General features: G+C 48.4%; 1 protein-coding gene across 2 annotated transcripts in view; it reads right to left on the bottom strand.

Annotated features, from left to right (window-relative positions):
- EXOC3L2 (exocyst complex component 3 like 2) overlaps nt 1-19713 on the bottom strand; it is a 55438-nt gene extending 35725 nt beyond the window's left edge. Inside the window, exons 1-2 of one of the 2 annotated variants that reach the window (XM_079985363.1) lie at nt 19412-19713; nt 6074-6771 (exon numbers count right to left, since the gene is read on the bottom strand). In XM_079985363.1, coding sequence (XP_079841489.1) covers nt 6074-6749 — 676 coding nt within the window. In that variant the 5' untranslated portion in view covers nt 6750-6771; nt 19412-19713. Of the gene's footprint in view, nt 1-6073; nt 6772-11109; nt 11194-19411 lie in introns of those variants that run through there. The other variant, XM_079985364.1, reaches the window with a different exon arrangement.
- Nucleotides 19714-25949: the final 6236 nt, after the last annotated feature.

The following is a 25949-nucleotide window of genomic DNA, read 5'->3' as shown; positions in this document are numbered from 1 at the left end:
ATAAAAGGATGTCACATAGAGGAGGGAGAAAGGTTGTTTTCTGCTGCTCCAGAGAAGCGGACACGGAGCAATGGATCCAAGCTACAAGAAAGAAGATTCCACCTAAACATTAGGAAGAACTTCCTGACAGTAAGAGCTGTTTGACAGTGGAATTTGCTGCCAAGGAGTGTGGTGGAGTCTCCTTCTTTGGAGGTCTTTAAGCAGAGGCTTGACAACCATATGTCAGGAGTGCTCTGATGGTGTTTCCTGCTTGGCAGGGGGTTGGACTCGATGGCCCTTGTGGTCTCTTCCAACTCTATGATTCTATGAAATGTGCAATTAATTGCCACTTGTTTTGAATCTGAGTGCACTATGGTATTCCTTAGCAGGCCATGCAAACTGCTCTTCCGAATAATGTTTTTTTATCGGGCAGGATAGCGGGCAATTGCGGGGGGGACGACAAGTTCATGGAACCAAGCGGGGGGGGGGCAAAAAAAGTTTGGGAGCCACTAAGCCACAACCTCCATTGTCCTAAATGACCTTGACCGACCCCGATGAGAGCTGGGAGCCCCAAGGACATCCTATGGGTCACACGTTGCTCCCCACCCACAAGCTCACAGCTCCACAGGCCGAGGGGTGGGGAGTGTCTGAGGACGGGGGGCACCCCATCAGACTCGGCACTTTGGGTGCTGGCTCCGCTTGCTGCAGCGGTGCGTGCAGCCCAATGGCGGAGAGAGGGGCGACAGAACTGGCTCCCGGCCGCAGTCCTCACCTCTCCCAGCCCCAGAAACATGTTGTTTAACTTATTGCTTCCGTTCGCTGCCTCCGCTGTGTATTTATATAGCAGCCTCCCACCGCCCTGGGTGGAACGGCTGCCAGGACTCAAGATCTTCCCCGCATGGGATGGCAGACGCACGGATACAGACACACAAGTTTGACCCCTGCCAGCCAGGGTGGGATGGAAGCCCCCTGGCGCTGGACAACCTGGGCAAAATTGGGCCGCTTCCGTTCAGCCATAGAAACCCCCGTTTTGCAACAGCAGAGAGGGTTGCCAGGTCGTTTCAGGGCCCAGTTTGAGGGGCTCACGTTGGGGACCCAGGCTCTGAGGACCTGAAAACCAGCCTCCTTCCCTGCAGACCCTCTCAGGCAGGGCCGAGCCACCCATGAGGCAAAGTGAGGCGATGGCCTCAGGCGGCAGGATGTAGAGGGACGGCCAGGAATGCATTGCCTACTGCAGTCTGTTCCTAGGAGGCAAGTTTTGTTGCCTCTTTGGCAGCCCCCCATGTCACCTCTACAGCAGCCCCTTGGCGGAAAAGAGGGGCTGCTGCCATGGACATAGCTTGGGGGGGGCAGAGGGGCAGCTGCCCCCCAATCAAGTAAACAAAAATCCTTAACTAAATGACCAACTGCATCTCAAACTTAAACTTAACTAAATGACCAACTGCACCCAAACTTAAAGCCTGCCGCCCCAAAAAATAAATCCTGCGTATGCCCACGGCTGCCGCCCCCAGCTCAGTCAGTAGACATGAGACCCTTAATCTCACGGCCATAGGTTCCACATTGGGCAAAAAATTCCTGCCTTGCCGTGGGTTGGAGTCTCAGGGTCCCTTCCAATTCTACAATTCTACGATTCCTCCTGCCCTTGTTCCCACTGTAGGTCTTCACTCACACGATTGTGGGGGCGCACAACATTTTGTGGTTCGCCTCCCTGGGGCCAGCACTGCTCTCAGGTGCTGAGATGGCCAGAGTTGGCCCTCTTGGCGGTTCCTCTACCCTCAGAGGCTTGTGGGGTGGCCCAGCGGGAGAGAGTTTTCTCTAGGGCAGCCCCTAAACTGTGGAAATCCTTCCCCACAGAGACACCCCTGGAACCTTCATTGCACACCTGACATTGCACACCTGTTCACCCTGGCCTTTGATACCCAAGGTCATGGGTAGGCAACCTAAGGCCCGGGGGCCGGATGCAGCCCAATCGCCTTCTCACTCCGGCTCGCGGATGGTCCGGGAATCAGCGTGTTTTTACATGAGTAGAATGTGTCCTTTTATTTAAAAGGCATCTCTGGGTTATTTGTGGGGCATAGGAATTCGTTCATTTCCCTCCCCCTCAAAAAAAAATAATAGTCCGCCCGCCCCCTCACAAGGTCTGAGGGAGAGTGGACTGGCCCCCTGCTGAAAATGTTTGCAGACCCCTGCCCAAGGTGTATGTTTTTACGAGCCTTTTGTGACTGTAAAGGTACCCCTAACGACTCTGGGGTTGTGCCCTCATCTCGCTCTATAGGCCGAGGGAGCCAGCTTTTGTCAGCAGACAGCTTCCGGGTCATGCAGCCAGCATGACTTAGCTGCTTCTGGAGAAACCAGAGCAACGCACAGAAACTCCGTTTACCTTCCCGCCGGTGCGGTACCTATTTATCTACTTGCACTCTGATGTGCTTTCGAACTCAGCAGGGACTGAGCAACGGGAGCTCACCCCATCGCGGGGATTCGAACTGCCGACCTTCTGATCGGCAAGCCCTAGGCTCTGTGGTTTAGACCACAGCACCACTTGTTTTAAAACGTTTTCAGTACTGTGGTTAAATTGCTGTAGCCCATCCTGGGATCTTAGTTGAAGAACTAACAAATAAATAATACAAATTGCCACGTCTGGTTGCATTCAAGAGTCAGCGTGGTGCAGCGATTCGTTATAATGTCAGGCTGGGACCCGGAAGACCTGGGTTCGAATTCCCCACTTCGCCATGAGGCTTCTGGGGCAGGCAGTCTAGCCTACCTCTCAGCCTAGCCCAGTGGCGTAGCGTGGGGGGTGCAGGGGGGCCGGCCGCACCGGGCGCAACATCGGGGGGGGGGGCACTCGCCGCCTCCGGAGTCGCCGAAGAGCCTCGGGCGCAGGCTGTAGCAGAGCCCCATGTCTCGCGGAACCGACGAGCTGTGCACGCATCCGGGCTGAAGGCGTCCGGCAGGCAGCGGCTCTCAGCGCTCGCCGCAGTCCCCGCGCGTCAGGGCCGCGGAGGGTGCGTCAGGCAGCCCCTCCTCACAGCCCCGCCACCGCCGCCGCTGCTGCTGCAGCGGCTGGGCCATGTTGCATTTTCCTCGCCTCTCTGCCCTCCTCCTCCTCCGGGCAAGCGGCGTCGTTTGGGCGGCAGCACCAGCGGCAACTCGCCTCAGATCACCTGACACGGATCCGCCGCCGCCGCCGTGGCTACCTTACCGTAAATACCCCAGCCCAGGCAGCAGCAAGAAGAAGCTGGTAGCGGCGGCAGGTTAGGGGTTAGTTGCGCGAATTACTTGCCTTGCCCCGGGTTAGGGGGCGCAAATTACTTGCCTTGCCCCGGTGCTGACAACCCACGCTACGCCGCTGGCCTAGGCTCCCTCGCAAGGTTGTTGTGGGGATGGGATGAATAAGGAAAGAACCATGTGTGTCACCTTCAGCTGCTTGGAGGAAAAGTTGGGATATAAACGCAAATTCATAACTGGTTTTATAGGTTGTTGGTTTTTTTTTTAATTAAGAAGAATGCTTTGGAGGGGGTTTCTGAGCACCACAGATCTTCAAAATGGGTGTTTTGCGGGTCACGTTGGGCAAAAGATTTCTGCGTTGCAGGGGGTTGGACTAGATGACCCTCGGGGTCCCTTCCAACTCAACAATGCTATGATTCTGTGCTGGGGCAGCAGAAGGCAGCCAGCCAGGCAGACAAGCAAGCAAGCAGAGGCGTGGGACACAGTTTTATAAGGAGAGGGGGGAGTTGTTTTCAGTCTTGCAATCCAGGGTGATGGAGGCTATCTTTGGCAAGCGGCTGAAATTTTGGGAGAGGAAGGAAGGCTTGTGGAGCAAAGTTGAATTGGTTCTGCATATTCATTTCCCTCCCTTTGCCCTGCTCTCTCCCAGCGCTCTTGGAGTCTTTTTCCTTCCCTCTGGGCACATTCCCCAGCAAGGTCAATGGGCTGCATTTCTGCCCCTGCAATCAGGAGGGTCAATCAGGCTGGAACAATGAGCCAGGGAGAACAAAAAGCAAAAAAGAAAGACCCCTTCATTAGCTTCTCCCCAGCCATAACCTGAGTAAACAGGCTGGCCCTGGAGTGAAGAGGGAAAAAAATAAAACCATCAGGTCTTGTTTCCAGTCCCCTTGGGAAGGACTTTGCAGACAGCCCAAGATCAGCTGCCAAGGCACAACTTTCAACAGCTCAACATTAAAGTCTTTACGGTGAGAAACGGTCGGGTCGATTCTGTGAGGTTCTGGGCCAAGTCTGATCCCGTCAGAACATAGGAAGCTGGCTTACACAGTGTCCCGTCTTCACACAGTGTCCAGCACAGCACTGCACACACCAGCTCTCTCCAAAACAGTGTACATTGTGAAGGGGTTGTCAGCACCCGGGGCAAGGCAAGTAATTTGCGCCCCCTAACCCGTGGATTTGCGCCCCTAACCCTAACCCCCAGATGTTGCGCCCGGTGCGGCCGGCCCCCCCTGCACCCCCCACGCTACGCCACTGGGATGACCCAACGAGAAAGGAGATTCCGACTAAACATTAGGAGGCTTCGAAAAACGCAGAAGAGCTAGGGGGTGAACCAATGGAGGAAAAAAGTGAATAAGCTAAGGCACGTTCGAAAACAGAAGCATTCTGCGTTGTCGGCGTTCGAAAGCCGAAACATTCGGCAACCAAAGTTCCACTGTGTATAGAAGCAAGAACAACACAACTAATCTAAAAAAGCAGCTTAAAAAGCCAATGCAATTCTGGGCTGCATCAATAGGAGTATAGCATCTAGATCAAGGGAAGTAATAGTGCCACTGTATTCTGCTCTGGTCAGACCTCACCTGGAGTACTGTGTCCAGTTCTGGGCACCACAGTTCAAGAAGGACACTGACAAACTGGAACGTGTCCAGAGGAGGGCAACCAAAATGGTCAAAGGCCTGGAAACGATGCCTTATGAGGAATGGCTAAGGGAGCTGGGCATGTTTAGCCTGGAGAAGAGGAGGTTAAGGGGTGATATGATAGCCATGTTCAAATATATAAAAGGATGTCACATAGAGGAGGGAGAAAGGTTGTTTTCTGCTGCTCCAGAGAAGCGGACACGGAGCAATGCCTCCAAACTTCAAGAAAGAAGATTCCACCTAAACATTAGGAAGAACTTCCTGACAGTAAGAGCTGTTTGACAGTGGAATTTGCTGCCAAGGAGTGTGGTGGAGTCTCCTTCTTTGGAGGTCTTTAAGCAGAGGCTTGACAACCATATGTCAGGAGTGCTCTGATGGTGTTTCCTGCTTGGCAGGGGGTTGGACTCGATGGCCCTTGTGGTCTCTTCCAACTCTAGGATTCTATGATTCTATGATTAATCCAGAATGCGGCAGCTAGACTGGGGACTTTGAGTGCCTGCTGAGACCACATAACACCAGTCTTGAAAGGCCTACGTTGGCTCCCAGTATGTTTCCGAGCACAATTCAAAGTGTTGTTTAAAGCCCTAAACGGCCTCGGTCCAGTATACCTGAAGAAGCATCTCCACCCCCATCGTTCTGCCCGGACGCTGAGGTCCAGCGCCAAGGGCCTTCTGGCGGTTCCCGCAGTGCGAGAAGCAAAGCTACAGGGAACCAGGCAGAGGGCCTTCTCGGTGGTGGTGCCCTCCCAGCAGATGTCAAAGAGATAAACGATCACAGTGGTACCTTGGGTTACATACGCTTCAGGTTACAGACTCCACTAACCCCAAAATATTGCTTCGGGTTAAGAACTTTGCTTCAGGATGAGAACAGAAATCGTGCTCCGGCAGCGCAGCAGCAGCAGGAGGCCCCATTAGCTAAAGTGGTGCTTCAGGTTAAGAACAGTTTCAGGTTAAGAACGGACCTCCGAAACGAATTAAGTACGTAACCCGAGGTACCACTGTACCTGGCATTTAGAAGACATCTGAAGGCAGCCCTATTCAGGGAAGTTTTTAATGTGTGACATGTATTTTTAATTTTTGTTGGAAGCTGCCCAGAGTGGCTGGGGAGACCCAGCCAGATGGGCGGGGTACAAATAAATTGTTATTATTATTATTATTATTATTATTATTATTAACAACAGCTCCAACATGAAGTCTGGGGAACTCTGCTGCTGAAGAAGTCAAAAATGACAGACTCACCAGAGAGCGGCTCCTTGACTTTGACCTCGGCCTCCTCTGTGACGGGGGCCGGATCCGGCACCTCGGTCTGGTTGAGCTTCTCCACCAGTGAAGCCCTGCGCACCTTCCCTCCCAGCCCGATCTTGAGGAAGGACATACGCTTGTCTCCCCCACCGTTCTCCTTCTCCGACAGGCCGCAGTCGAGACCGTAGAGGCTCTCCTTGCGGCGGCCGTTCAGGAGCTGGAGCAGGCTGAAGTCTTCGGAGCTGCGCCGGGTCTTCCTCTTCTCTGGGTTCCCCTGGTTGCCCTCCGTCAAGGGGATCATCATGCGGCCCAAAAAGGACCTCCTGTCTGACCCCTTCTCCCCGGGGGACTTCTTCTCCCCGCTCTTCTTCCCTTTGCCCATGCGGAAGGGGGACAGCCCCACCAGCTTCTCCAGCGTCGCCCGCCGCCTGTAGCGCCCCTCGGGGCTGCCGTTGAAAAGGCCCCGCTCAAAGGTGCCACCACCACCACCGTCCGGGGAAGGGTTCCTGCTCTCAGGGGAGTCGCTGCCCAGGAAAGAGTCTCTCTCGTTCTCCTCAAGGTCTTCCTCAAAAGGGTTGGTTCCCCGGTGGCTTTCCTTCTCAAGGATCAGCGAGCCGCCGCTGGTGTCGCCGTTGGCCATCTTGAGCTTGCAGGGGTTCTTAAGGACCGGCATGGCAGCCAACGCACTGCCGGACCTGGAAGGGAAGGTGGGAAAATGGTGAAGGGGTCAAGTGGTTGCAGTGGGAGAGCCTGAGGAGGTTTCGGGGAGACATTCTGAACATTTTAATGTGTAATGTTTCCTTCTGTTTTTATATATGTTGGAAGCCGCCCAGGGGAGCTGGGGCAACCCATTCAAATGGGAGGAGTATAACAACAACAGCAACAACAACAACAACAATAACAACAATAATAATGCTTTGGGATCTTTGCTTGTTTTTCACAGGTATAAATTTTATTTATACCCCGCCCTCCCCAGCCAAGACCAGGCTCAGGGCAGCTAACAGCAGATATAAAAACAATTGATTGAGATACAACTCAAAAAAACAAGATTAAAATGCAACATTAAAATATTAAAATGCAGCCTCATTTCAGTGGAAACTCAAATCAAAAACTCAGCTCAGTGGGGATTATCAGTCCATCAGCCCTACAACCTCTCCCTCCCTCTCCCCGATCGCTGAGACTGGCCACCCAGCAACACACACCCCTCCGATATCCTTACCCCAAGACACATGCTGTATATGGAACACTTTTCAAAACAAAATCAATATACAGTGGTGCCTCGCAAGACGAAATTAATTCGTTCCACGAGTCTCTTCGTCTTGCGGTTTTATCGTCTTGCGAAGCACCCCTATTAGCGACTTAGCGACTTAGCGGCTATTAGCGGCTTAGCGGCTTAGAAAAAGGGGGGGAAGGGGGGAAAATCGCAAGACTCGCAAGACGTTTTCGTCTTGCGAAGCAAGCCCATAGGGAAATTCGTCTTGCGAAGCGCCTCAAAAACCGGAAAACCCTTTCGTCTAGCGAGTTTTTCGTCTTGCGAGGCATTCATCTTGCGGGGCACCACTGTACAATTTATCGTGCCACCAGGCCACGCAGACATCAATCCACAAGAGCCAAGGCGTACAGATGCAGGGTCACCACAAATGCATCAATCGTACAGATGAGAAAGCAGAACAGAACAGCATTGTGCTGGCATCCTGACCCATCTCTCATGTGAGCAATCACATCCCTACCCTGGCCTCAAACCCAGGGGGTTATGGTCTCTCTGGGGCACCTCGGTCTATCACAATGGACACCCCCGAGGAGCATGAGCCTATGTACTTCACCCATCCATGCGCTCTCTCACACGCCCTGGACACACGCTGCGAAGGGTGAAGAATCCAATGTAATGCCCACAGGTGAGATAAGAAAAGGAAAAAGTATTTTATTTATGTATGCCACTACAGCAGCAAGAATGTTGACTGCACAGGAGAAATAGCAACTAAAGAACAATGACAAGAGAAGCTGATGAACTATGCAGAACTGGCAAAAACGACAGACTAAGAGAAAAAGACAACAGAGACTTTGAAAAAGATTGGGAAGCATTCATATTATATTTGCAGAAACAAAGTCAGTACTTGAGGGCAGGATTTAAATAAAAGTTCTAAACATTTTCTGATGCTGATAATGTGAACTTTTATTTAAATCCTGCCCTCAAGTACTGACTTTGTTTCTGCAAGATAGTGAAATATGATGGTGTATTTACTTTCATTTTTATGTTTTTAGGTTTGATGTTATGTTGTTAATAACTTTTTCTGTTAAGAGATAGCAAAGGGGGTGAAAATAGAACCAAACCAGAAGCGGAAGTTGGGGGGAGCCCTGGAGGGGAGGGAGGGAGGAATATATAATAAATGTTAAGAATCTGAGGTGTATGTATTGAATGAAAAAGAAAAATGAATTTAAAAAATTATTTAAAAAAAGGAAAACAACTGAACAAACACAAAACCACAGTGAGGTGGCACTGCCCCTCTCACTCTGAGCTCAAAGGATTACCCTGAAGGGATGAAGCCCTTTCGTTTCAGCCCCACTGAATGGTCACCCACCAGGTGACACCTGCCTCTGCTTTTATTCTGCACTTACTCATTTACTACCTGAAGCAAAACCACCTCCATCTTTGCTGTAGCTCAAGCAAGACCAACGTCATCTTGTGGCAGACGGACACCCTTTTTAATATAGCATAACCATGTGTGTTTATTGCAATTGTGCTGAAATGAGAGCTTAAGAGAGGAACAGGATGGGGGGGGGCAAAGCATAGAGGGAGGTGTACATGAAAGTTTTAGAAGCTCGCTAGGCCCTGATATTTAAGAAAAGGTGAAAACAGAAACATGCCTTCAGCCCAGGTCTGCCTTTGCCGTTAAGCCAACAGTCAGCCCATAGCAACAAATGCCTTGCAGATCTAACCTAGGTCTGACTTATTGCACTGTTATGGATGTGGGGGTGCCCTGACTCCCCCGGGTTTCTGGGTGCCCTGACTCCCCCTAGATTCCTGGCTGTTGGGGTTTAATCAGTGTTTAGAGAATGAAGGTGTGCTGACAGGGGTTGTAAAAGTACAGGCTACACTGGCTTTCCTGTTCAGGAGATCAGTTGATAGAGGTGCCATTAAGAAACAAAGAGACCAGAGGACAGGACCATTAAGAGTGATTAACAAGGCAATTACTGTCCTTCATCCGCCCTGAGTAATGGGCAGAGATAAAAAAAAAGTTGGGAGGGAGAGGGCGCCAGGGTTATGGGGAGCCTGATGTCAGCACAGGAAAAAAGTGTCCGTTTGCCAGAGGTTTTTGGAAACAGCAAAAGTATGTGGGGCAGTAGAACTCCATGGAGGCTGGATGGGAGTGTCTGAAAGAGCGTCTCCACCCCCATCGTTCTGCCCGGACACTGAGGTCCAGTGCTGAGGGCCTTCTGGCGGTTCCCTCACTGCGAGAAGCCAAGTTACAGGGAACCAGGCAGAGGGCCTTCTCAGTGGTGGCACCCGCCCCGTGGAACGCCCTCCCACCAGATGTCAAAGAGAAAAATAACTACCAAACTTTTAGAAGACATCTGAAGGCAGCCCTGTTTAGGGAAGCTTTTAATGTTTAATAGGTTGTTGTATTTTAGTGTTTTGTTGGAAGCTGCCAAGAGTGGCTGGGGAAACCCAGCCTATGGGTGGGGTATAAATAAATTATTATTATTATTATTATTATTATTATTATTATTATTATTATTAGGGAGAGATTGGGGAGCGTGGCTGCCTTCTGCTCTGGCCCCCCAGCTTTGATGAAGCTCTAGGAGAAGCAACCAGAGACACTCTTTGAGGTGTAACGTTCTGCACTCCCTCCATCAAAACTCAGGTGCATATATGGGTAAATAAAATGTGGCACTGTGGGTTAAACCACAGAGCCTAGGGCTTGCCGATCAGAAGGTCAGCGGTTCGAATCCCCGCGACGGGGTGAGCTCCCGTTGCTCGGTCCCTGCTCCTGCCAATCTAGCAGTTCGAAAGCACTTCAAATTGCAAGTAGATAAATAGGTACCACTCCGGCGGGAAGGTAAACGGTGTTTCCATGTGCTGCTCTGGTTCGCCAGAAGCGGCTTAGTCCTGCTGCCCATATGACCCGGAAGCTGTACGCCGGCTCCCTCGGCCAATAAAGTGAGATGAGCGCCGCAACCCCAGAGTCGGCCATGACTGGACCTAATGGTCAGGGGTCCCTTAACCTTTATTGCATTTATACATACATAATCTTACTTGTATGCCACCTTTCCACTGTTCAAACCATGCTCTGGGCGGTTTACGACATGAAAAATCACATAACTACAACAGAAGTCATCATAAACCACGTCAGAAAATAGACAACTGAATGAAACCACTTACATCCCACATCCAAGGAGCACAAGGTGGTCTGCATGGTTCTGTTAGCCCCCAAATGGAAAGTGAGTCTGTTCCCACATAGAGAGGATTGGCAACTTTAAGACGTTAGAATATGCAGAACTTGAAGGCTTAATACGCAGAATAAGAGAGCAAGAATAAGGTATATTTAAAGAAGAGTGGAGAATAATTATTGAATACATGGAAAATAATTGTACACAGCTCAAAACACTGGCAGCATAAAGATAAACAGAGTAAACAATATTGGATGTAAAAGGGGGAAATTGATTTGAATGGTTATAGAAAAATGTGCAGGAATGTATGATATGTAATATGAACCATGGAAGGAGAAGAAGGGATGTCGTTCTGTTAAAGTTTGTAAAACGTTTATTTTGAAATGGAAAAACCCCTGAAAACTCAATAAAAAGGTTTTTTTTTAAAAAAAAATAGAAACACATCTGGGGCACCAGGAAAGGCAGCCCCCAGAGAGAGTGCAAGGGGTCCAAGCCCGCTGCTTGACCCTTGCACCCCTCTGCAGAGACTTGGCCGGAACCAGGGACCCACATTGTGGGAGCAGGAAGTTTATGAAGAAGGGATCTTCCACATTGGGAATCCCCAAAGCTGGGCTGACCCAAAGTCAGCATACAGGAAGCCCTACCTGAGTTTCCATGCTCCTGTTGGCAGAAGGGGCTTTTTCGCTCCTGCTTTTTCACGCCAGCCAGCTGCCAGCTGAACCTCTCTCTGTGTGGAAGTGTCTCAAATGACCAGCTGACAGCAGATTTACCTGCCGGTCTATGGACCCTCCCCTTGCTGCCATGTGACCAGCCTTCTCTTAAAACTTCCCTCATTCTGGGAAGGCAGAGGGGAGGGGACCCTGCAAGAGAGATCCATGAGACCTTTTTCTTTCCTTCCTTCTTTTTAAAATCCTCTTTCTGGCTCTTGTTTGTCCACATCGCAGCTGCAACACATACAGAGGCTACAATCCAGTTTCAGAAATCTCTCTCCTCCCTTTTATCCCCATGTAAATGCTCCTGTTTGCGGACACCCGCTTTGGATGCAGAAGGTCCTGGGTTCAGGTGCTGACAGCATCTCCGGGTAGGGCTGGGAGTGCCCCCTGCCTGAAATCCTGGACAACTGCTGCCAGTCAGTGTAGACTGAACTAGGTGGGCCAGTTGCCTGAGGCTAAGGCAGTTTCTTGCATCCGTATAGTTAAAGCTATGGTTTTCCCAGTACAGTGGTACCTCGGGTTAAGTACTTAATTCATTCCGGAGCTCCATTCTTAACCTGAAACTGTTCTTAACCTGAAGCACCACTTTAGCTAATGGGGCCTCCCGTTGCTGCCGCTCCGCCGGAGCACGATTTCTGTTCTCATCCTGAAACAAAGTTCTTAACCCGAGGTACTATTTTTGGGTTAGCGAGTCTATAACCTGAAGCATATGTAACCCGAGGTACTAATGTAGTGATGTATGGAAGTGAGAGCTGGACCACAAAGAAGGCTGATCGCCTAGGAATGGATGCTTTTGAATTCTGGTGCTGGAGGAGACTCTTGAGAGTCCCATGGACGGCAAGAAGATCCAACCTCGCCATTCTGAAGGAAATCAGCCCTGAGTGCTCACTGGAAGGACAGATCCTGAAGCCATGCACTTTCTCCATGACAGGCATAATTTTGTAAACTTCTAGCATGTCGCCTCTTACTTTTCTCTAAACTAAAAAGTCCCAAACTCTGCAAGCTTTCTTCGTAGGGGAGCAGCTGTAGCTTCTAAAGAGCTACGCATGAGGCCTTGTTGTATTCTTAGAAGCCGGAGTTCCCCGACCCAGTGCCCTCCAGACATCATGGATTACATTTCCTATCAGCCCCAACCAGCCCTGCCACACTGCCCCCTGTCCCAGAATCATATGATTGGTTTCGCAGCCGCTGAGTTGCAGTCTTCACTATCAGCGCCAGGCAGCAAAGCCACATGACCAGCGTCAGGCAACTTGGGCTGGTAGGAGCTGTGGTGTGGCTTCCTATTTTTCTTTTTGCACTGCAGCAAAAAAATAACCCCAAGAACATTGGGGCACCTTAATAGATAGGTGTTTTAAATCTGCCACAGCAAAATTGTTGGTCCCTAAGAAGCCCAAAGCCTCTCTTGTTTTTTCTCTCAAGGCGGAGCTCTGGGGAGCCCCAGCATAAATTCATTCCAGTTGGCAACCTACCGTATTTTTCGTTCCATAAGACGCACGTTTTTCCTCCTAAAAAGTAAGGGGAAATGTCTTTGCGTCTTATGAAGCGAATGCGTGGTCCCTGGAGCCAAATTGCCCAGGGGCGAAAAGCAGATCGTGCTTTTTTTCTTTTTTTCTTTTTTGAAAGAGGGAAGGGGGTGTTGAAACAAAGCCGCTGATCTGGAGGGAGATAAGGGACGCTTGAGATAAAGGAGGCTGCCTGGGAGTGGGGAGGTAAAGACAGTGAACTTGCAAGGAGAGGAGACAGGAAGATTAAAGCAATGAGGAGAGAAATTAGAAGAAAAGGAGGAGCAAAAGACTGTTCCAGCTAAGGAAAAGACACTAAGGCAAACAAGAGGGAAGGGGGTGTTGAAAGGAAGCAGCTGATCAGCTGATCAGCAAGCGATTGGGAGGGAGATAAGGGACTCTAGAGATAAAGGAGGCTGCCTGCGTGGGGGGAGGTAAAAGCACATGGATCCTCAGTATTTTGCATTGGGTCACCCCAAATTCACCATCAGATCACACAGCATGTCCATGGCTGGACAGTGTTCTCGAAGCTACAAACATGAGCCTGACCAAACTGCAGGAGGCAGTGGAAGACAGGAGTGCCTGGCGTGCTCTGGTCCAGGGAGTCACGAAGAGGCGGACACGACTAAATGACTAAACAACAACAACAAAGGCAGTTTCTTGCATTCCTACACAGTCAGTACTGTACGTGTTGCTGGCATTGCGGCCCGCTTGAATGCCAGGGGTCTTAATGAGAATCCCTGCTGTTTCTTTCCGCTCAGGGTGTGCTCTGATGGGTGGTATGAATCTGACCTTGGGGTGGGGGTAGGGGGCCTGGAAGTTGGGCCGTTCTTCCAGAGCAGCCGGCCATTTGGGAGACCCTGAGTCATAATTTCGCAGAAGTTCTGGGAGACGAGGAAATTACACAGCAGGATGGAGAGGCAGGAAACCGGTTTTTTCTCAAGGAGGAGAGCCTGCGTGTATATACGCACAGCAGAGAGTCGCGTTCCTTATAATGTATAAGCGGCTGAAGTCCAGCACCCCTGTTCTCACAGTGGCTGACCAGCTGCCTCTTGTGGGAAATCAGCAACCAGGATCCGGGCACAAGAGAAACACTATCTCCTAATGGGTTCCAGCAACTGGATCCAGAAGCATTTATTGCCTCTGACCAAAGAGCAAAGTACATTTCCGAGCACAATTCAAAGTGCTGACCTTTAAAGCCCTAAACAGCCTCTATCCTGTATACCTGAAGGAGCGTCTCCACCCCCATCGTTCAGCCCGGACACTGAGGTCCAGTGCCGAGGGTCTTCTGGCGGTTCCCTCATTGCGAGAAGTGAGGTTACAGGGAACCAGACAGAGGGCCTTCTCGGTGGTGGTGCCCGCCCTGTGGAATGCCCTCCCTTCAGATGTGAAGGAAATAAGCAGCTATCCTATCTTTAAAAGACATTTGAAGGCAGCCCTGTTTAGGGAAGTTTTTAATATTTAATGCTGTATTCTTTTTAACACTCGATTGGGAGCCGCCCAGAGTGGCTGGGGAAACTCAGCCAGATGGGCGGGGTATAAATAATAAATTGTTGTTGTTGTTGTGGCTAGTAGCTATTGAGAGCCCTCTCCTCCTCCATGAATTGGTCCAATCCTCTTTGAAAGCCACCCAAGAAATAGGAACAACAATACATATGTGGTGGAGGTGTGAGGAAATTAAGAAATTTTGGATAGTAGTACATGACGAACGAAAGAAGATGTTGAAAATATCAATAACAAAGAAACCAGAGACATATCTTCTTGGACTGATAGATGAAGAGAAATTTTCTATATGCAAGTACAGCTGCTAGAATAGTGATTGCTGCTAGGTGGAAGTCACAAACGATACCCACAAAGGAGGAATGGATTTGTAAACTAAATGAATATTTAATTTTGGAAAAAATTAACTGCTGTAATAAGAAATCAGCCAAATCAAAAATTTAAAAAGGAGTGGAAACGTTTTGAGTGTATCTTTTTTTGAGTAATATTTTGCCATATTGCTCAAAAAAAGATACGCTAATATGCCTAGATTAAAATGTGAAGTACTGGAGGGAAGAAAAATTAGTAAGGAGAGATAATAAGAATATATAGATGATTTGAGAAGACTGTGGAATGCAAAGATTATTGTAAATTGTATAATGTGGAGGAAATCGAGTGGGGGTGAAGTGGGAGGAGGGAGAAAAGAATAATGTGGTGGACTGAGGAAATATAAATGTAAATGTATGGGGGGGATGGGGAGGAAATGGTGTTGGCTTTGGTACATTTGTATTGTAATGTAATATGTGAAAACCAATAAATAAACAAACAAACAAAAAAGAAGAAGAAGAAGAAAGCCACCCAAGTTGGTGGCCATCATGTGACAAGGAGTTCCACAGTTTAACTATGCACTTCATAAAGAAGTGCTTCTGTTAAGAGAGAGAGGCAGAGCAACTTTTCCCCATGCACTTTCTCCATGACAGGCATAATTTTGTAAACTTCTAGCATGTTGCCTCTTACTTTTCTCTAAACTAAAAAGTCCCAAACTCTGCAAGCTTTCTTCGTAGGGGAGCAGCTGTAGCTTCTAAAGAGCTACGCATGAGGCCTTGTTGTATTCTTAGAAGCCGGAGTTCCCCGACCCAGTGCCCTCCAGACATCATGGATTACATTTCCTATCAGCCCCAACCAGCCCTGCCACACTGTCACCTGTCCCAGAATCATATGACTGGTTTCGCAGCCGCTGAGTTGCAGTTTTCACTATCAGCGCCAGGCAGCAAAGCCACATGACCAGCGTCAGGCAACTTGGGCTGGTAGGAGCTGTGGTGTGGCTTCCTATTTTTCTTTTTGCACTGCAGCAAAAAAATAACCCCAAGAACATTGGGGCACCTTAATAGATAGGTGTTTTAAATCTGCCACAGCAAAATTGTTGGTCCCTAAAAAGCCCAAAGCCTCTCTTGTTTTTTCTCTCAAGGCGGAGCTCTGGGGAGCCCCAGCATAAATTCATTCCAGTTGGCAACCTACCGTATTTTTCGTTCCATAAGACGCACGTTTTTCCTCCTAAAAAGTAAGGGGAAATGTCTTTGCGTCTTATGAAGCGAATGCGTGGTCCCTGCAGCCGAATTGCCCAGGGGCGAAAAGCAGATCGTGCTTTTTTTTTTTTTTTTTGAAAGAGGGAAGGGGGTGTTGAAACAAAGCCGCTGATCTGGAGGGAGATAAGGGACGCTTGAGATAAAGGAGGCTGTCTGGGAGTGGGGAGGTAAAGACAGTGAACTTGCAAGGAGAGGAGACAGGAAGATTAAAGCAATGAGGAGAGAAATTAGAAGAAAAGGAGGAGCAAAAGACTGTTCCAGCTAAGGAAAAGACACTAAGGCAAACAAGAGGGAAGGGGGTGTTGAAAGGAAGCAGCTGATCAGCAAGCGATTGGGAGGGAGATAAGGGACTCTAGAGATAAAGGAGGCTGCCTGCGTGGGGGGAGGTAAAAGCACATGGATCCTCAGTATTTTGCATTGGGTCACCCCAAATTCACCATCAGATCACACAGCATGTCCATGGCTACAGACTGCACCAAAAATATCATGCATCCATTGTTTCGTTCAGAATTCCCCCCCGCCTTGTTCTCCTCCTCTAAAAACTAGGTGTGTCTTATGGTCTTATGGAGCGAAAAATACGGTATGTGTGGGCATCAATCGTCCTATTCCTCCTCCTCCTTGAGAGGAGGCACATTCATTGCCAGGAGCTGTACCTAAGAGGCAGGTAGACTGCAGGCTTGCTGAATTTTACTAGGAACCCCCCCCCAAGAGCCCAGTAGCCATACAAGACATAACAATTAGAATTTAAGGGCAGAATGCCTCTGACCATGCTCTGAGTCTGTTTCCATTCCAGAACCAGATATTCCACGCAACTCCTGGCTCCAGCTCAGGTGAGCATAGCAGTTCTGTTGCTGATGTTACGAAACAGTCAAGAGTCAGAAATCCTTCTCGACCTACAGCAAACCATTCAGCGCAAATCACTCTGCACACCTGCAATCGGTGCAGAATTTCGGAATGGGCAATGTACCTTATATGGAGGGAAGTTTACCTGGGACATTCGGCCTGGCAAACAGATGTAAAGTTCTGCCAATGGGCTACAGCCCTCCTCCCCTCTTAAAGGTGAACATACCCCCCCAACCCCCCCCCACTTGCAATCTGCAATAGATGGAGGGGTGGGGGAAGAGGTGCCAACACACACCTGGACTACTCACCTGCCTGGGGCCTGGAAGAAGAAGAAGAAGAAGAAGAAGAAGAAGAGGAGGAGGAGGAGGAGGAGGAGGGGGAGGAGTTTGGATTTGATATCCCGCCTTTCACTCCCCTTCAGGAGTCTCAAAGCGGCTAACATTCTCCTTTCCCTTCCTGCCCCACAACAAACACTCTGTGAGGTGAGTGGGGCTGAGAGACTTCACAGAAGTGTGACTGGCCCAAGGTCACCCAGCAGCTGCATGTGGAGGAGCGGAGACGTGAACCCGGTTCACCAGATTACGAGTCCACCACTCTTAACCACTACACCACACCCAGAGATTGTGGTGCTCTGTGGCCTGGCTGCATGGAGGCAAGCAGCAATTTGCAGGATATATCCCCCCCCCCCATTTTATTGCAGTTATATCCCACCCTTTTGTTATCCAAGGAGCTGAAGGAGGCATGCATGTCTGCCCCTTCCTCATTTAATACCCACAACAACCCTGTGAGGTAGGCTAGACTGAGAAGAAGACAGCCCTCCAATGTATAGAGGGTATATTACACCACTGAAATTAGCTAAAATGTATAAGACAAATAATAAATGCTGGAAATGTAAAGAAAAAAGAAGGAACATTTTATCATATGTGGTGGGAATGTAAAAAAGTAAAGAACTTCTGGGAAATGATATATAATGAGATGAAAAAGATGTTGAAATATACATTTTTTTAAAAAACCAGAAGCATTCTTACTTGATATTATAGGTCAGGACATTAATAGACAAGATGTTAAATTGTTTTTATATGCAACAGCTGCGGCAAGAGTATTGTTAGCCCAGAAATGGAAACAAGAAGAAATTCTGACGAAAGAAGAATGGCAGATGAAATTAATGGACTATACAGAATTGGACAAAATGGCAGGAAGGATTCAAAACCTGCGGGACCAGAGATTTACAGAAGATTGGAAGAAGTATATGAACTATTTGAAAAGCAACTGTAATCAACAAATTACGCTACTACAAGAAGTTTTGTAAGGAGAGATATACGAAGTGTTACAAAGTAGAAAAAGATAGAGATATCGGTTATGAGTTTGAAATGTAATAGGGAAAATAAGAAATGCATACTGAGAGATTAGATTGGAAAATTTTCAGACAGGATTGATGGAAGTCAAAAATTTGAATAAGATGTAAAAGTATGTTTAATTACTGTTGAAAATGGTATGTTAAAAAAAAAACTAATAAAAATTTATAAAGAGAGAGAGAGAAGAAGACAGCCCTCGATGGAATCAGATTTTGCCAGAGGTAGGAAGGAGGGATGCTTTCAAGGAAAAGAAAGCATAACTTGCAACTCTGAGCAAATGGAAATTGGGCCATGCCTGTCATTCCAGAATAATTTTCATATGAGGGGTTACCGCCTGAGGGGTCCCCACATTGGAGGCAGTGTGGTGTAGTGGTTGGAGCGTCAGGCTAGGAACTGGGAGACTGGAGTTCAAATCCCCCCACTCCGCCTCTTTCAGCCTGACCTACCTTGCCAACAAAGGTCCGTATAGTTAAAGCTATGGTTTCCCCAAAAGTGAGAGCTGGCCCATAAAGAAGGCTGATCGCTGAACAATTGATGTATTGAATTATGGTACTGGGGGAGACTCTTGAGAGTCCCATGGACTGCAAGAAGATCAAACCTCTCCATTCTGAAGGAAATCAGCCCTGAGTGCTCACTGGAAGGACAGATCCTGAAGCTGAGGCTCCAAGACTTTGGCCACCTCATGAGAAGAGAAGACTCCCTGGAAAAGACCCTGATGTTGGGAAAGATGGGGGGGGGCACAAGGAGAAGGGGACGACAGAGGACGAGATGGTGGGACAGTGTTCTCAAAGCTACCAGCATGAGTTTGACCAAACTGCGGGAGGCAGTGGAAGACAGGAGGGCCTGGCGTGCTCTGGTCCAGGGGGTCACGAAGAGGCGGACACGACTAAACGACTAAACAACCTCACAGGGTTGTTGCGTGGATTAAATGAGGGGGAAGAATCACGCGAGGCGCCTTGAGTTGCCGGGAGAAAAATGCGGGATATAAATGCAATCGGTCAATAACACCGGGAGACTCTGTGCTACAGCCTCCCCCGGAACATAATTCCTCACAAAACTTTGCAAAAATATGCCTTGGCATTTTGCAGTGCGCGCGCGTAAAACTAAGACTCTGCGCGGCGCCTTAGCGTTCATGCGCGTGTGCATTTTGCCACATGCGCTCGGGGGAGACTTGATACACTCCCCCCCCCCTTTACCCACCCAGCGAGTATCCTGGGGAGGGACCCGATCCTGCAGAACGGCGACTCTAGCAACTGATGCGAACAGCGTTTCCCACGAAGCATTCCCAGCCGTCAAAAGCAGACGTGAAATAAGGACCGTGGGAAAATGTGGGGGGAACCGGGGGCTGCTGAGCCCTGGCTGGTGGGAACAGCTGGAGATCAAAAGAGCAAAGAATACCATTTAGCAGCAGTGAAACCTGCACCTCCAGGAAACTGCAGGGGACGGGGGCGCACGAGGAAGACCCTACCTGATTCGTGCGTCCTTTGGGGCAATCCCTGGTGCTCAGTCCATTCTCTGAGCGCTCGACTCCTCGTCTTCCAGCTCTGTGCGATTCCTCGGTTGCTGTGAAGGAGGAAAGCGGAGGTGGGGACCTCTGAGGCGAAGGAAGCTTGGGGCTCGATTCTTTGTCGCTGTTGTTTTTTGGAGAGGATGTCCCTCCCAGTAGCCTTGGTAGTTAAAACTGCTGCTTTATATAATCAGGGAAATCGACCCTTCTGGCGCACTTAGCGCTGCTTGGGTCAAGGAGCTGCGACCACAATGCGGGACATATTTTCCTTTTCCTTTCCTTTTTTTGAGAGGGGGGGGGGGAAACCTCCGTGATGTGTTTTCCCCCAGCAAAAAGGCTAATAACTGATGCGTGCAAAGTCACAGTAAAGGGTCTCCTGACCATGGGCAGAGTGCCCTTTCCTTCCGCCTTGCAAACGAGTGGACACAGCTCCCCACCACACGTACAGGGTTTTTTTTGGGGGGGGGCTATTAATGTTGCTTTTCATTCAAAGGATTCCCAAAGCCGCTTGCAAACGATAAATAATAAGAACATGACAGAATACCACAAACACAGCACAAGTCATACAGAATAATCGACAAATCGTCGGTGAAACAACTGCAAACTATAAAACACTGTTAAACCAACAGCTAAAAAAAAATTAAGCTAAGCGTCACAATTAAAGCAAAAGTCCTATTATACGATTCACAAATCAATACAGCATTTACGATCTATAAATCAGTTTTAACAATGTTAACGAAACAGCAAGCAGAATCTAAACCGAGCGCTGAGATGTCCAGTGGGGCTCAAATCTTTCAGAACCCTGGTTTTTGTTTTGAGAGCACTGCCAGCATTTGCACATATATTATGATTATTTATTATTATTTAGCTGCCTTTCACCCTCGGGCGGCTTACAGCATTAAGACACAATGCTAAAAACAGCTTAAAACAACTTACAGTCACGAAACTAAAGGTAGGGCCTACACTGTCAATTTCCTGCAGGATGTGAACAACCAACAGTTGATCTGTATGTATAATCTAGCATATTTTGGGGGTGCAAATCTGCATCCTGGACCCTGTGCACTGGCCGCCCCCTTTCCGCCTGAGTATTTGAAGTGCCTAGCAGTGCCTTTGCCTACCATGAGGCCAGGACAGGTGGTTGAAAGTAGCAAGAGCACATGGGCCTGTAATTTTTGAGAAAAGGCAGGCAAGTGGAGATATTAGAGAAGTTCATAAAATGATGTCTGGCATGGAGAAAGTGGAGAGACGAATGTTTGTCCCCTAACACTGGACATCCAGTGAAGCTGAACCCTGGAAGATTCGGGACACGTAAAAGGAAGTACTTCTTTATGCAGTTAAACTGTGGAACTCCCTGCCACAGGAAGCAGTGATGGCCACCAGCTTGGATAGCTTTAGAAGAGGATTAGGAAAATTCACGGAGGAGGAGAGGGCTCTTGATGGGCACTAGCCAGGATGGCTGTGTGGCAGCGATGATTCTGAATCCCAGTAGCTGGAGGCCACAGGAGGGGAGAATGTTCTCATGCTCGGATCCTGTGTGTGAGGTCCTGTGTGTGAGGCATCCACTGAGCCCTCCATTGTTATTATTACTACTACTACTAATAATAATAATATATTTATACCCCCACCCATCTGGCTAGATTTCCTCAGCCACTCTGGGCAGCTTCCAACAAAGATTAAAAATACATCAAAATGCCACACATTAAAAACTTCCCTGAACAGGGCTGCCTTCAGATGTCTTCTAAATGCCAGGTAGTTTATCTCTTTGACATCTGATGGGAGGGCGTTCCACAGGGTGGGTGCCGCTACCGAGAAGGCCCTCTGTCTGGTTCCCTGTAACTTCACTTCTCACAGGGAGGGAACTGCCAGAAGGCCCTCAGAGCTGGATCTCAGTGTCCAGGCTGAACAATAGGGGTGGAGATGCTCCTTCAGGTATTCTGGACTGAGGCCGTTTAGGGCTTTAAAGGTCAGCACCAACATTTTGAATTGTGCTCGGAAACTTAAGGCTCTTTTGCACCTCTTGTTCATGCCAATGAGGCTCAGGCAAGCGGGATAACTGCACACCTCACGGGAACCAGCGGGCTAGAATTGGTTTACCCTTTGGAATTTTCTATCCCAGCCTTGTTTGTGGGCAGGCAATCATGCCCTTGGAATCTCCTGCTTCAGTTGCTACTTGAGTGCATCTGGGCAGACTCCCTGCCCCAGACACGCAAGCTCATCTAAGCCAAGTCTAGTCCTCTCCTGCCACCCTGTGGACACTCCTTTTGGGAAAAAAGAATAAAAGAAAAGAAATATTTTTATGCAGAAAGTTTAAATAACATAATAGCAGCAGCAGCAGCAGAACAAATGAACCAGTAAGGTCAATGTCAATATCAACACCAAAAAGAAAGAAAAGGAGAGAGAAAGAGAGGGGGGGGGGAAGAAAACACAACATATTCTAATTGTTTTTTAATTTTTATTGGAAATTTTATTTACAACATATCATAAACCCTCCACCCCACCCCCCAGTACAGAAATACAATAAACATAACATACAACAATACAAATAACCAAATAAAAGACTCCCTTTATCCTGTATCTGGTCTCCTTATTTACTTCTTATAAGCTGTTTCCTTTATGAAGAATTATTAAGATTTTTCTAATTATAACTTAAATATCCACAAAGTCTCCTGCAGACATTAATCGAAACAAGGTATGTATTTTAGGGCACTGTTTTGTGACGTATTCTCTGCATTTTCCCCTGCTTTTTGAAACTCTTGTCTAGTGTGTTCTCTAATTGCCTCTGCTAATCTAGCCAGTTCAATATACTCTAACAGTTTGGCAAATACAACATATTCTGATCGTCTTATATGAGCACTCTCCGCGTTTCAAGAAAGGTAGCAAAACTCCCGTGCTTCACCTGAAAACCAAAAAAACTATAATGTTGTGCAAGGGCACAAGTTGGTGTAGAAGCAATGCAAGCTCAGTGTGGCTATGTCTGGGCATGGGGTCGGGGCTGTATGGCGTGGGGCAGGCCGGAACAGCATGGATCAGTTTGTCATTGGTCACAAGAAAGGAAAGTCAGGAGATACAATACCATGGTCTGTCCAGAGGACAGGACGCTGTCCATCTCTCGAGTGCTTAGATATTAACATTCAATTAAAACGAGTCTACAGCATCTTAAAAAGCAGAGACATCACTTTGCCGACAAAGGTCCGTATAGTTAAAGCTACGGTTTTCCTAGTAGTGATGTATGGAAGTGAGAGCTGGACCATAAAGAAGGCTGATCGCCGAAGATGGAATGCTTTTGAATTATGGTGCTGGAGGAGACTCTTGAGAGTCCCATGGACTGCAAGAAGATCAAACCTCTCCATTCTGAAGGAAATCAGCCCTGAGTGCTCACTGGAAGGACAGATCGTGAAGCTGAGGCTTCAAGACTTTGGCCACCTCATGAGAAGAGAAGACTCCCTGGAAAAGACCCTGATGTTGGGAAAGATGGAGGGCACAAGGAGAAGGGAATGACAGAGGACGAGATGGTTGGACAGTGTTCTCGAAGCTACCAGGATGAGTTTGACCAAACTGCAGGAGGCAGTGGAAGACAGGTGTGCCTGGCGTGCTCTGGTCCATGGGGTCACAAAGAGGCAGACACAACTAAACAACTAAACAACAACAAAACGAGCCTAACCAGTAAGGTCACAGCCGGCCCATACATTTGAAGAGAGACAGTGTGGTGCAGTGGTTAGACCAGAGCTTAACAAACTGTACATCGCAACAGGTCGGTGTCCAGGCTTGCAGTGTGCAGGTGCGTCGTGCAAATGCTCCTCCCAGGGCTGGAAAGGGGTTAGTTTAAGCTCCGGTTTGCTAGTAAAACTGAATTACTGTGTCGTGAAATGAGGCGTGTCTAAAATGGGCGTCACCAAGAGGAAAAGTTTGGAAAGCTCTGGGTTAGAGTGATGGGACTCGGACCTGGGGAGGAGCAGGGCTCAGATTCTCGTTCTACTCGGACACTGAGGTCCAGTGCCAAGGGCCTTCTGGCGGTTCCCTCACTGCAAGAAGCCAAGTTAGAGGGAACCAGGCAGAGGGCCTTTTTGGTAGTGGCACCCGCCCTGTGGAACGCCCTCCCACCAGATGTCAAAGAGAAGAACAACTACCAGACTTTTAGAAGACATCTGAAGGCAGCCCTGTTTAGGGGAGCTTTTAATAGGTTATTGTATTTTAGTGTTTTGTTGGAAGCCTCCCAGAGTGGCTGGGGAAACCCAGCCAGATGGGCGGGGTAGAAATATATTATTATTATTATTATTATTATTATTATTATTATTATTATTATTATTTTCTCCCACTCATTGGTCACGAAGCTCCCTGGGCGACCTGGGGGGCCAGTCACTGCCTCTCTCAGAGTGACCTACCTTGCAGGATCGTTGTGGGCATTAAATGAGGAAGAGGAGGACCGTGCAGGCCACTGTGAGCTCCTTGGAGGAAAAAATAGGATGCAAATAAAATAAACAACTAAAGCAACCCTGGACTGTTGGCACAAAGCCAGGATGGCTTTGCTCTGCCTCCACGCTCAGCCAAGCTTCTGAATCAAAGTTTCTGGATACTGCAGGAGGGTAGAGTGTTGGTCTTGTGTTCGAATCCTGCTTCTGGTTTTCCACTGGGGCATCTGGTTGGCCCCCCGTGAGACAGGAGACAGGACTAGATGGGCCACTGGTCTGATCCGGCAGCCAGGCTTATTCTTTCGTTCTCATGGAACCTCCAGGCCCAGGAGCAGTCTATCTGGATTCCTGTGTTCTTTTTATTTCCTTCAATTTTTTTTGTTAATTTTCCAGAATTTTAAACAAACAAACATAAATCTTAGCTGTACTTACTCCGATCTTAGTAACATTGTTAAGTGACTTCCTTGCACCCCCCTGGCTGAGTTTCAGGGTATATCATCGTAACAGTTTTCCAAAACCAAATTTCTCATAAAAGTTAACTTAATCTCTTAACATCATTCTTTCTTTTCATTTTAACTTTAAACATATTGTTCTCTAACATCACGTATTTAAATCCTAAGCCTATCTGGTATTTGCAAGTTTTTCCAATTAAGTTATCTTAGCATATTTAACTCCATGATCACTGCAGATGGTGACAGCAGTCACGAAATTAAAAGACACCTGCTTCTTGGGAGAAAAGCAATGACAAACCTAGACAGCATCTTAAAAAGCAGAGACATCACCTTGCCAACAAAGGTCCGCATAGTAAAAGCTATGGTTTTCCCAGTAGTGATGTATGGAAGTGAGAGCTGGACCATAAAGAAGGCTGATCGCCGAAGAATGGATGCTTTTGAATTCTGGTGCTGGGGGAGACTCTTGAGAGGCCCATGGACTGCAAGAAGATCCAACCTCTCCATTCTGAAGGAAATCAGCCCTGAGTGCTCACTGGAAGGACAGATCCTGAAGCTGAGGCTCCAAGACTTTGGCCACCTCATGAGAAGAGAAGACTCCCTGGAAAAGACCCTGATGTTGGGAGAGATGGAGGGCACAAGGAGAAGGGGGCGACAGAGGACGAGATGGTGGGGCAGTGTTCTCGAAACTACCAGCATGAGTTTGACCAAACTGCGGGAGGCAGTGGAAGACAGGAGGGCCTGGCGTGCTCTGGTCCAGGGGGTCACGAAGAGTCGGACACGACTAAACAACAACAAAGCCTATTTAACTAAATAGTCTTTAAATTTCATCCATACTCCTCCTCCTTCTGGTCGCGGACTCTTCCAGTCAGGTCAGCTAGCTCCAAAAAGTCCATCATCTTCATGGATTCCTGGGTTCTTAGTGAGGAGATTTCACCCCTCCCATATCCAAGAATCTCCTGACGAGTCTGCTGATTCTCCAGAGAGGAGGAGCAGTGTTTTGCTTTCTACTTATTCAGCTTCAGCACCAAGTCAGTCAGTCAGTCAGTGTGTCGGAGAGAGAGAGAGACTGAGTGTTAGAGATCGTGTGTAGAGATAAGGTTGCTGCTAAGAGCAGCTGCAGACACTCAGTGTAGCATTCATTTATGCTTAGACCTATTTAGCTCTGTATATAGTTTTGTATTATAGCTGTAGTTATAGAATAAAAGAAGATATTCTACAGAGCTGCTCTCTGAGTTGTTTATACACTGCCAGACTCTGCTATACTCTGCTGTGTGGACGACTGTATTGTGGAAGTGAATCCGGTGCTCACAACTTTAAGCCGTGAGTCCACAGCACTTTGACCTGGTGGTCTCTGGAAGTGCTACCCAGCTCGCCTAGCCCAGTTGGGGTTGAAGTGCATGAGTCCAGTTGGTGACACTGGCTCAAGGGCGATGCTGACACTTAGGAGCATTTGGTCCATGATGAGAACAGGAGATGGGCCTCCTCTGGCTCTTCTTATGCCACTGCAAGAGCCCTGAGATTCAGCTGCGCAGGCTGTTGCTGCAACTCAGAAAGGCTTTTCCAGCTGCCTTTGTTTTGCTACCGATGAAAACCAGCCAGAAAAAGACAATTGGCCTGTGTTGCCTCCCCAGGCTCAGT

This window comes from Podarcis cretensis (genome assembly GCF_951804945.1).
Source record: "Podarcis cretensis genome assembly, chromosome: 8".
NCBI classification, from domain to species: Eukaryota; Metazoa; Chordata; class Lepidosauria; order Squamata; family Lacertidae; genus Podarcis; species Podarcis cretensis.
The sequence above is the reverse complement of the archived record's forward strand: the minus strand, read 5'-3'. Positions and strand labels throughout refer to the sequence as shown.